The sequence below is a fragment of the Penicillium cosmopolitanum genome, assembly GCF_028827165.1.
Source record: "Penicillium cosmopolitanum strain IBT 29677 chromosome Unknown utg000011l:1.0-3548175.0:1.0-3550911.0, whole genome shotgun sequence".
In the NCBI taxonomy this organism is placed as follows: Eukaryota; Fungi; Ascomycota; class Eurotiomycetes; order Eurotiales; family Aspergillaceae; genus Penicillium; species Penicillium cosmopolitanum.
The window spans coordinates 447526-458910 of NW_026622681.1; the positions used below are offsets into that span (position 1 = coordinate 447526).

Sequence of the window (11385 nt, forward strand, 5' to 3'; positions counted from 1 at the left end):
AGCCTTAAGAGAGAGATACGTCAATTGATCAATATTTAATGAATTACTGATTCCGCTCCGTTTCCAGGCCCTGCTGGCGGAGTGGGTGGGTCGCAGGGTTGCCCTGCACCATGCGAGGTCGATTTCGCAGTAATTACTAGTAAATACACATAAAAATTAGCGTTTAGAAACCTCGCCAGATGGCAGGGCGACCGTTCGACCCACCCTGCCAGCTCATTAATTCCCCAGTATTCCCTTACTTGAAAAAGGCAAGGTTTCCTTCAACTGACGCAAAATAGCAGATCATTTTACTATGTGAGGTTTACTCCTCGTTAGAATGCTGAAAGGTAGTACAGGGGTCAAGGGTAATACTTCTGAGATCTGCGCCACAATTCTTTCCTCCTTGGAAATTTAACCGTTTGATGATATGGAAAGCTCGTATGTATTCCTCTCATCGCGCCAACACGCATGTGACCTTTGATGAAGTTCACGAACCTGCAATAGGAGAATTGTGTTACGCATTTATTAAACGGAGCATTCCTATGAGATAGGATCTTCTCGTTTCGTGGTTTGATAGTGAAAGCAACAATACTATTAAGGGTGGGCGGTAGATATTATTCCAAGGTTGAATTGCTAAAAGTCAGAAGTATCAAAAATTAGGTATGTATCATCCACTTGCTTTTTCAAGCCTTTTTTCGCAAATACACAATAATGAGTTTCTCGGTATTGATCTACATATTTTAACAGCATCTTGTCTCACTATGTATAACTATTGTTAGTAGTTATAGCCCTATAGCGTCTGAAGCAAGACCCACCGCTTTTAAGAACATTGGAACTGAAGCGCACTTTCTAAGGAGATAAAAATTTGTGCATGTCTCAGGGATACAATTTCGGTCAATTTTACACAATTTGATACGGTGGATGCTATGGTTTGTTCGACGTAATTGAACAATTTGCGTTCAAATGGGCGTGCCGACCCAATTGGTGGGCGGTCAATTGGGTCGGTGTGTGACTGCTAGTCAATAATTACGACGCATGTACTTGCATATTTGGCTGCAGTGCATATGTAGCATGTAGGTAGTACAAATGCATGTGTGCGCACAAACGAGGGGTTACAGCTCACACCGTGACCATGTGTTGGTAGTTCAGCCATCTTTTTGAGCGCCACAATCACAGTACAATGTACGTAAATCTCCTAACTAACTTATGTCACAAGCGGGTAGGATAATGGGATCACGACCTGGGACCTGAACGACGCCAAACGAAGCTGAACCGTGACTCTATCTTAGATACATCGATTCTAATTGGAGACAGCTATCACTTACTGACAAGGTCCGAAATAAAATTTCTCAGTAACCTCAGGCTCCTGGATGCTGAGTCCCGTGCCCACCATCTACATAGCCTGAGCCACAGGTAGTACGAGTAGCCTGATCTCTTCACCATATCTTTCATTCATTCGTATTCTCCGTTTAGTGAGAGTCATAGCGAGTAGAGACCGTATTATTTGAGAAACTGATCAGCTTAGGTGGTATGTAATCAAGCGACTGCCTGGAGAAGAGGATTGGAGGCCGATTGAAGGATATGCAAGAGAACGGCAGTCAGCTTTCTGTTTAAGTGGAAAATAGACAGCAGCTGATATTTAAAGGGCTGGGATTAACATTCTGCTCTTTCTTTAGGGCTGTAACATAAGTCTGAAAAGGGTAGGAAAAATATCTATAGATTTAAACCCAGGGCTCATCAGCCAGGAAGTATGGAACAGGTAGCCTTGAAAATAAAACTACTCGTATTCAAGCATACTGAGTCCTTCATAAAACAAGAAAATACCGAATTAATTTGGAAGTGCAATGGCTATGGTAGTACTCTCTCAGGTCTGCACATAGAATATACTTCAGGACCATCTTGAAAAACACCAGAGCATTCTTGACAATGACGGTTCAACTTCTGTGCCATCTTTGGATAAGCCTTGAGCAGCTCAGATTGGGCCAATCTGTCAACCTGAAGAATAACATTGTCGATAGTCTCTGGCTTTACCAGCGGGTTCATCATGCACATTCGAAGTGATGTTCGTCCGCGGATTTTGGTGGTGAGTATAGCGGCAATATTCTCCGCTAAGAGTTGCTCTGAAATAGCCTTGTTCAATGCGTTCAATGCTGTTTCGTCGAGACCGCGAGGTGTATATTGAAAAACCACGATGCTAGTGACAGTTGGAGCCGCGATAGTCCAGTTCTTGTATCGGCGAAGATTGGAATCTGCGGTACGGGCAAGAAGAAAGCCTTGGTCAATCATCTCGCCCATTCGATGGCGTCCCAGTGTCTTGACAGTGAGCCAAAGAGACATGGTACGCGCTGGGCGACTGAGCTCTGGACTAAGATTATAAAAGTTGGTGTTTCCCTGTGGCGCCATTACACTATCCAGATATTCGGCATCTATGGCGAAGCTGCGCACAAGAGAATGCATGTTACGCGTGAGCACGATCCCACAACCATATGTCTGAAAAAGCCACTTATGCCCATCCCAAGAAACACTATCCGCACGGCCTATGCCATCAATGAGATGGCTATGCTTGTCAGAGAGCGCAATGGATGCACCGTATGCACCGTCCACATGTAGCCATAGTCCTTCGTCTCGTGCAATATCAGCTAGTGAATGGAGAGGGTCGATACTGCCTGTGTTGGTACTCCCGCAACTGGCGACTAGAAGGAAAGGCAAACGTCCAGCTTCTCGGTCTGTGCTAATAGCGCATCGTAGGAGGTCCACGTCTATACAGAACTTATCATCGCAGGGTATTTTGTGAATTTGACAGTCCATGAAGCCCGTTATGTGTAGCGCTTTGCGAATTGAGATATGCGTTTGATCGGAAGTGTAAATAACTGCATTTGCTCGTTGCATGGGATTTAGCATCTCATCGCGAGCTGCAGTGATGGCTGTCATATTCGCTATCGAGCCGCCGGAGACAAAGCACCCTCCAACCGATTCTGGCAACCCAAGCTGAGCACCCAGCCAGGCTATCATCGCTTTTTCGACAGCATTCGGGCCAGCGCTCACATCCCAACTGACCGCATTTACATTGCAGGCAGAAGTTAGCAGATCACCTAGGCGGGCAAGAGGACTTGGGCATGCGGGTATGTAAGAGAAGCAGCGTGGGTGGGCGAGGCGCATGCGGTTATTGAAGACTGCCATGGCCTGATGAAGGACGGATGAAAGATCTCGGGGATAGTCATCAGGCATAACCTGATGCTGTAATGATTGTATCTCATGGGGAAGAAGCTTTTGAACAATTGGGTCCGACGGGGCTGGAGGGTTGATGTTGAGAAGTCGAGTCAAGAGAGATTCCGCCTCCGACATCTCCGACAGTCCGCCGTTCTGTAACTTTTCTCCTCCTTCATGAGAACCCATATCAAAATATCCGGGAAAAATATTGGCACTTCACAAGTAAGAGAGTATAGACAGTTTGATGTTTATTATGGTCTGAAACAAAACACGTTCGAGTTCAAGGGTCCAATGTTCCAAGGTTCGCAATGTTCGCAATCACGCATGCGTCTAGACGTGTTTGTCCCTCACAGGCAGGCGTGGATCTCTAAAGCGCAACTTTGCGTCATGAAAATAAAATATTGTTGTGCGATAATTACAGAGTACTACATATTTATTTGAGACACTCAAGCCTCCGATAGGTCGCGGGAGCGGTGTGAATGTAAAGAAATTGGATTGCGCCAGTGACTTTGGAGGGGTATACCAGGCGTACCAAAGATGATCATCCATATTGCTCATATTTTGTAAGTAGGGTATGTAACATTTGATGCAATGCATAGGAGCATGCATGTCGACTATATAATGTGGGCAGATTTCAAGCATACATAGAACTAGCCGTTATATTACCGCATCGTGGTGCTGAGCCGATGACGAGCGGAACAATTATCTTGACGCACTCCGGGGCCCGCTCCCCTTCTGTTACTACTGGGGATTGCGCGGGTAGATTTGGTATGCAAGGGCCCCCACCAAGCCCCTGAGCGGCTGGGAGTTGTCGTCACCCTCCTCGGACCTCAGTAGCATACGGACCCCCTTTTCTCGGGCTTCAGCTCCCTCCAGAGCTGAACTCAGGTGGTTAATGGCTGGCTGTATATCTGCCTCCCTTTTTTGCTTTTTATTAATTTTCTTTACTGCTGCTATCATCTCTCTTTTAATTCGCCGCTTAATATACTGCTTAACATCATTATACTGTTAAACATTACCTTTAGTTATTATACAAATTTGAAGGGAACTATATATCCTACTAAGCTTCCAAGGTTTGAGGTCGGTCCTACTGAATTCTAACCTGGGTGGATAACGCCGGGGCATATGCAACTGACAGATAGTCTAGACACTGTGTTTAAGTTCGCCGTGCCTCGAGGTTACACCACAACATGCAGAACTAAATATTCGAGAAAAAAAGCAAATCACAGGACATAGATCAATCATATCTTCGACTCCCAATTTACTTGCCTGGCCGTAAATTAAGGATATACAATGACGACTGTTACCTAGATAGATACGCCTTGTTGAATTGCTACTACATATGCTAGCTTGAAATGATTGAAATTCAACACCCGTGTCTTTGGAACGTTACAAAATTGAAATTGTGGTGAATAAATTGCGATACGGTAATATTATGTATCTAGAGCATTCTAAGCTCAATATCTCGAAATAAACCACACACGTTGCTCTTCAGAGGTCATTTGATGCACGACTTGAAGCTCGCATTTCTTCACGGTAAGATAAGTGGATACCATAGTATCACTCAATACTTGAATAAGGCGTTTATCTCCCTCCAGGCTTTTCAGACTCTCTTTCAGATCACTAGGCATCTTTGTCGTGACACCCAAGGCAGCTCGTTCCTTGTCGGACATCTTGCTTGGTTCGACGAGACAAGGACCAGCACTTAGCACCGACCCTTGGATTAATCCATCCAGTCCAGCTGCTAGCAATGCACAAAGACCCAAATAAGGATTGGCTAGCCCGTCCATCATCTTGATCTCGCAACGGTTGCTAGAGATACGCCGCAATATGGTCTCTCTGTTTTCCCATCCCCAGCATACATAATCTCCTCCACTTCCAATGCCTTCAACAACTCGACCATAACTAATGTCTTGAGGAAGAGTAAAAGCAGCAACAGAAGTGAAATGATCGAGGATGCCAGCAAAGAATGACTCCACTGTCGCCAAATCTGCTCTTTCAGAATTGAGCGATATGTGAACATGGGCGCCGGTGCCGGGTTTATCAGATGATAATCGGGGATGAAGAGTCGCTCGATATCCGTGCTTGGCTGCAATCTTCATAACAACATTTCTAGCAAGAACCAGAGTATCGACAGCTCTGAGTGGAGAATCTGGCGAAAGGACAAATTCCCATTGACCGGGACCTAGCTCAGCATGAAATTGCTGGACCATTATCCCAAATGATTGCAAAGCCAATGCAGCTTCTTCCAACATTCCAAGTAGCATTTCATCTTCACGAGTCATGCTACACCATGAATGATCGGTATTGGCCGTTTCGTATTCGATCCGACCGTTGCCCAATGTTCGTTCTCGTAAGACACAGAATTCTAGTTCAAACCCGACGAGCATTGAGCAGTTCGATTTCTGCTCAATTAGGCGTGTCAAAGTATCCAACTTGGTACGTGCACATTGTTCCATGGGTAGTTTCTCTTTATCATTCCATGAAGCCATGACGATCGCTTTATTCTCACCCAAGTGTGGAGAGAGGGATTGCGGATCAGGTCTCAGAACGAATGATCCCGTCAAGCTTCCACCTTCTGCCACATTATCGTAGGGCAGGACATGAAGTATAATATTCGGAATCGATATTCCCTGATCTGCCTCCAATAGTCGTTTGAATTCCGGCACAGGAACTATGCGAACCAAATTGGTGCCGATGTATGTTGTGAACATCACCCAAACGAAGTCCACGCCTGGATGTTTGGCGTGAAATTGGTGCCACAATGTCAATGAATTCGTTTTCGCCATTTCGATGCATCAATGAACAAAGGATATTTCGAGGGTTAGAGAGCTTGGAGTTCGATTGTGTTTTAGGTGGTTTATTCCTCCAGATATCGCACTTTGATTCACTCGTATATGAAAAAGTATTCCTGTATTCGTGATGAGGCACGTGCACGCATGCGTCGACATATTGGATGTATCATAGCTAGTAACCTGCTCCATGTAGATCATGATATGCAAGCTGAGGCGGCGGTAAGCTGCTTTGATTTTCGTGAACATCTAAGGTTTTGTAGCTCTGATTTGGTGATTGCCTTATCGACCCACACGGCCTGATGGTGCTGCCTGGGCCGCATTTTCTTGCTTCACCATGTGCATTGTGCTGTGGATGTGCCTTACATATGCCGGTGTGCGCAGCCACATCTGAACTCACAGTGCAACCCATAACGGAGTGCTGTGAAACTTTTCAGCTTTTTAAAAATGAGCCACCGGAGCACACCAACATGTTCATCTATACCCTGACTACGCCCCAGTTTTTACACGTTATGTAATCATTAAAACCATTGACGTATTGCCAGTGTATTGTATAGTATCATCTACAGAAATGTGTTGTAAATATCAGCCTCTGAAATTAGATCTATATCCTAGTATGAAGCAAGTTGAAAGAGAAAAAAATTATACCCTAGAACCCTAAATGATCATCGGCTAACTATCGAAATACCGAGGAAACAATTATATCCTGTACTCCCTATATGAATAGTGTTTGAAATCGTCGAATAGCACCGATAGCGATGTTGAACTGTCTTGATATTTTGGCGCGATTACCAATGTAATGTGCTAAATAATTAATACGACATCCTGTATTCAGTATCGTCAGAATTTATTATTGAACTGAGAATTACCGAGTGGGGCATGAAATTATCCAGGCATGCGGTTAGATGCCAGATAAATATTGTAATTCAAACAACATTCGCCCTTTGCTTATTCTTCGCCAGCTGTAACCTGCGTGCATGTATATCTATTGCTGAGATCGACCGACTCCTTCCATATCCCAAACTTTGAACTCCCTCGCATGAATGTCAGTATGACCATTTAATCTTGCTGTATAATTCCTCAGCTGTCCTTTTTTCCTTACCTGATCTCCCTACTTGCCCGAGTTCTGGTCTCCTCTCTCTTCAGTACTTCCGGTAAATATTACGAAGCCTAAAAATGCCAGTCGTGAACAACAATGATGCGACCTCACGTGAAGCGAGCCATCTTCAATCCAAGATCCTTCACAAGACTCTGAAGTGCTCAGTCAATGACCAGAGAGAATGGTGGCGAAAGACGGGGCCTTTACTAGCCAGTCTGATGACTTCAGCTGGCTACACGAGCCAGTCACAATACCAGTACCTGATGTTCTTTTACAGATCCGTCGTCCCGTGCCTAGGGCCATATCCTCAGACATACCGCAGTGCCATGACTCACAATGAACTTCCTCTGGAGCTCAGCATCAATTTCCAACAGTTAGGCGGTTCCAAACCAGTCATTCGAGTCGCGGTGGAACCTGTGACATCCCTTTCTGGGACGGAAGAGGATCCTTATAATATGAGCCCTATCGGTGACTACCTCTCTCAGTTAGAAGATATCAATGTTGAGGGATATGATGACCGTGTATTCAAACACTTTTATCCAAAGCATACCTTGGACAAGGCCGAATGCCAAAAGCTGCAGGACCAGAATGAAGCGATACGTGAGCGTTCTCAAGCAGCTTTTGGTTTTGATCTCAAACCCAACGGCATCTCTGTGAAAGGATACACTTTCCCGGGCGTGAAATGTCATGCAGCTGACACAGACCTATGCTCTGTTGCCATTGGGTCCGTTCAGGAATACCTTGGAGATGCCGACCCCTACGGCACATTAAACATGATCAAAGATTATGTCGAAACGACTGATGAAAGGGTCAATTTCGGATTTGTTTACTCAAATGACTGCATCGCCCCAGAGAAATCTCGCCACAAGCTATATGGCCGCACCAAAGACATGTCTTGGAGCAAAGTTCGGGATACCTGGTCTCTCGGCGGGCGTATCAATTCACCCGAGTCGGAAAAGGGTCTTGAATACCTTGAGAGACTGTGGAAGGTGTTGCAGATTGGCGATGATACCCACCCTCTTGGTGTTCATCTGGTATACAATTACGAAACGAAGGCTGGTCTTCCTGTCCCAGCTACCAAAGTATACTTCCCGGTCTATGGTCTCAATGACCAGAGCAATGTCCGTGCCATCGCCCAATACCTCACTGAGATTGGACTGAATGTATATGGGGATGCATATGAGCAATCTGTGCGAGACAGTTTGTAAGTTTCATAATTCCAATTGTTTAAGAAGACCCTGTTGCTAATTATAAAAGCCCCGGGTTCGAAATAAAGGAAACAGATCGCCTTCTTTGCTGGGTATCATTCGCCTATACGGAGAAGACGGGGGTATACCTAAGCGTTTATTATCACTCTTCGCTTGATTACTCTTAGTGTGGAAATAATCCACGAATCTGATCATCATCTGAAGTGAAGTCCTTGATGGCTAGACTTTCTATAGATTTTCTCATGCAGTGTTTCAAGGCGGCGAGATCTGGAACCGACTAGATAAAACCACCTGGGGATGCAGATTTCTTTTTCATCCACAATTGAACAAGACTTCGGTCGGGTAACTATTTGTTCAGACATAATGTAAACTTTTGTTGAGTTCCAAAAGGCGAAGAAGTTAAAATTGTCATAATATTAATACTGCAGGATGTTATGGTAACAAGGAGTCCGCTAAATTCTGACGCGAAGGTGTCGTGCCGCAGACTGATGGCTTGCCGAGTTGAAAAAGAAAAAGAGAAAAGAAAAATTCCAAAAAGCAAAAGTAAAACATACAACAGCAGGGATTCGCATGTGGTCACCCACCATACTACTAACCTGCCGGCGTGTGGCTAAAACACAGACAGTAGTGTGGTGAGTGCCGCCTGAGTGAGAATGAGGTGAGCGCCGCTTTAGCGTCGCGCGACCCGGGTGATTAGGGTGAGTGCGCAATAGAGAGGGTGAGAACGGGGTGACACCGGGTGAGAATCACACTTTTCATGCAAAGCCCACGCTTTGACCCTCCAGGCTGAAGTGAAATATACATCATTGGCTAATCTACCACATCTGATACACTAGTCTACTTGGCACCTGCACATAGCCACCTTCCATGTCCCAAAGAAGGAATGACGAGTGAGTCCTTTTTACCTCGGTACAGTACCTTCAAGCCAGCAACTACATCTTTTATACTGCTAGAGGCGGTCTCTATTAGATCCTTCAAAGCCTCAGAAGAGTCGAACTTCTGAGAGACCGGACTAGACGAATGAATCGTCTGTCTTGCTTTAGTTCAGACGTATGTTTTATCATTCCATTCTGAAGGCCATTCTGAAGGGAGAGAGGAGGTTATAGATACCATGCCGTGCTAGGTTGGGGCCTTCCATAGTGTCAACTTCCGATGGGGTGACTTGCTTCCTGATCTGTGGTGTTTGCCTGCCAACTGGTCACGTTGAATGGTCGAACATTTGGTGATGGTATCTTGCTGTTAGAAGGAAGACTCTCTACGGGAAGAGCAACGGTGAACTGGAGATCCTGGCAGCTGCATGATATCCTCAGTATCATCATTGCTGGTTTGAGATTTTGATGCTCGGAGATTTAGATTTCTTTCAGTGCTGCAAGAGGAGGGGGAGTTGAACTTAGATCTCTTCGTATGTAATGCAGAGGAATGCACGGAGTAGATCGGCTCTCTTATTTTGCAGCGCCACAGAATATCGATATTCTGATAAACCAACCTCACCGCTCCGCCCCAGGAGCCCCAGACGCGATCAGGTTTTGTCGATCATGAGTTACCGGATAGATCGTAGAAGCGGAGTTGAGTTAGTCCTTTCTGAAACGAGCTGGAGAAGGATGACTGCTAGTGCAATGCATATGCACCCCTAGGCAGATCTGGGCTCTCTTGAACCTTTTGTTCTTTTGTTAAGAGGAGATAAAATAAAGATCGAAAAAAGTATGTTTAATATATCTAGGATCTCAACTCTGCTCGCAGCCTCAGCTCAACTACATCCTCATCGTTTTCTTCAATACAGAGCGCGTCATTTGCGGCCTCAAAAACCGATTTTCTGATCGCCTCCATTTTAGTTTTTGTGCAGCGGAGAGTCAGGTTAAATATATTGGTCCAGTCCTTCCCAGGATAACGCGCCGTCGGATTTGCCAATTGCTTATTGTCGGATCCGGATGCTGCTGTCATGGGAAAATCGCCAGAGCTATTGCTGAGTTGACTGCAGATGGCGACACTTGTGCCTGGGCTTGATTCTTCTGAGTCTATTGAGGCATATGGATACTGTGTAACACTGTCGAATGGAGACATAGAGCCCAGTAGGCCTTCGGAGGTATCCTGCAGTTCAGGCAAAGTGCACTTGGGCAACGGCCTAATACTCTGGGGCTCCCAGTATGAATCTTCAAGCAGATTGCCAATCCCTAAGTCGCCGTCGAGTACTCCCCCCTGAAACGGTGAAGAAGATGAGGAAGTTCTTGCATCTGTGGGCCAAAAACTTTCTGTTTCTAACATGGCATTTGAGGTAGCCGCCTCGAGGCCTTTCCAGCCATATTGAGTCGTCTTGGCGAATAGGGCATTACCATCGAATACACTAGCCATCCTTTCATCTTGAATTTCCTCTTCGAATACCATATCGGCATCGCTAGAACTTGCAAAACTGTCAAGCTGTCGACTGTTTCGATATCCGGACGCTTCGATGAAATTAGGCGAGTGGGAGCGAGATCTAGTTTGGAATGCTGACAAGACCCGAGGTAATCCATTTAGCCTATTTTTTTCGACGGATGAGGAGCGCATGTCTATTCTTCAATGATAATGCGGCCCGATTCTTGAAATTGATCTCAGATAACATCTTCCAATTTCGTCCGTGCTGTTCAACGCCAATGAGTAGGCAATTGTCCTATCAAAAATACCAATAAGCTCCTATCAGGCATATCACGTCGATCTTAAAATCTGACTCACTTCTGCAGGACTCCAAGGGCTATGATCAAGATTTGGATCTAGAACTTGTTTCCAACGCTTAGAGCACTGATCACTGGTTCGTGTCCTGACTTCTTTAGAAACAACACGCCACTTTGTGCCATGCTTTGCAACTGCAGCGCGCAGCTGATCATCCTCAGTATCCATCCAGCTCCCGAAATTGGTACTTCCTGCAAATCTCTGGTACCAACGTTTGCGACAGTCCTTATTGTCCCGTTTGGGGAGGTAGCTTGCTATCCAGAGCCAGTCGATCGGCGTCGTGGCTGTGGAATTGAGTCAGCTTTATCAGAGCTTGTAATTGCTGGTTTACTCAGGACCAAGAATTTGAAGGGTTTAATTAACTTGCCTTGATCCACTGCTGCTTTCAATA

At 45.4% G+C, this 11385-nt stretch overlaps 4 protein-coding genes across 4 annotated transcripts; 1 reads left to right on the forward strand and 3 right to left on the reverse strand.

The window, feature by feature from the left end:
• Positions 1-1827: 1827 nt before the first annotated feature.
• N7509_011627 (pyridoxal phosphate-dependent decarboxylase family protein) lies at positions 1828-3375 on the reverse strand (the record flags this gene model as incomplete). Its single annotated transcript, XM_056636264.1, has 1 exon — positions 1828-3375. The coding sequence occupies one exon, from the start codon at positions 3373-3375 to the stop codon at positions 1828-1830; it is 1548 nt and encodes a 515-aa protein (XP_056482294.1).
• Positions 3376-4646: 1271 nt separating this feature from the next.
• Positions 4647-5978, reverse strand: N7509_011628 (uncharacterized protein; the record flags this gene model as incomplete). The annotated part of the gene is made up of 1 exon (XM_056636265.1): positions 4647-5978. One exon carries the CDS (start codon positions 5976-5978, stop codon positions 4647-4649), a length of 1332 nt encoding a protein of 443 aa, XP_056482295.1.
• Positions 5979-7157: 1179 nt separating this feature from the next.
• On the forward strand, positions 7158-8455 carry N7509_011629 (aromatic prenyltransferase; the record flags this gene model as incomplete). Its single annotated transcript, XM_056636266.1, has 2 exons — positions 7158-8284; positions 8338-8455. The coding sequence occupies 2 exons, from the start codon at positions 7158-7160 to the stop codon at positions 8453-8455; spliced, it is 1245 nt and encodes a 414-aa protein (XP_056482296.1).
• A 1549-nt stretch (positions 8456-10004) lies between these two features.
• Positions 10005-10670, reverse strand: N7509_011630 (Homeodomain-like protein; the record flags this gene model as incomplete). Its single annotated transcript, XM_056636267.1, has 1 exon — positions 10005-10670. The coding sequence occupies one exon, from the start codon at positions 10668-10670 to the stop codon at positions 10005-10007; it is 666 nt and encodes a 221-aa protein (XP_056482297.1).
• Positions 10671-11385: the final 715 nt, after the last annotated feature.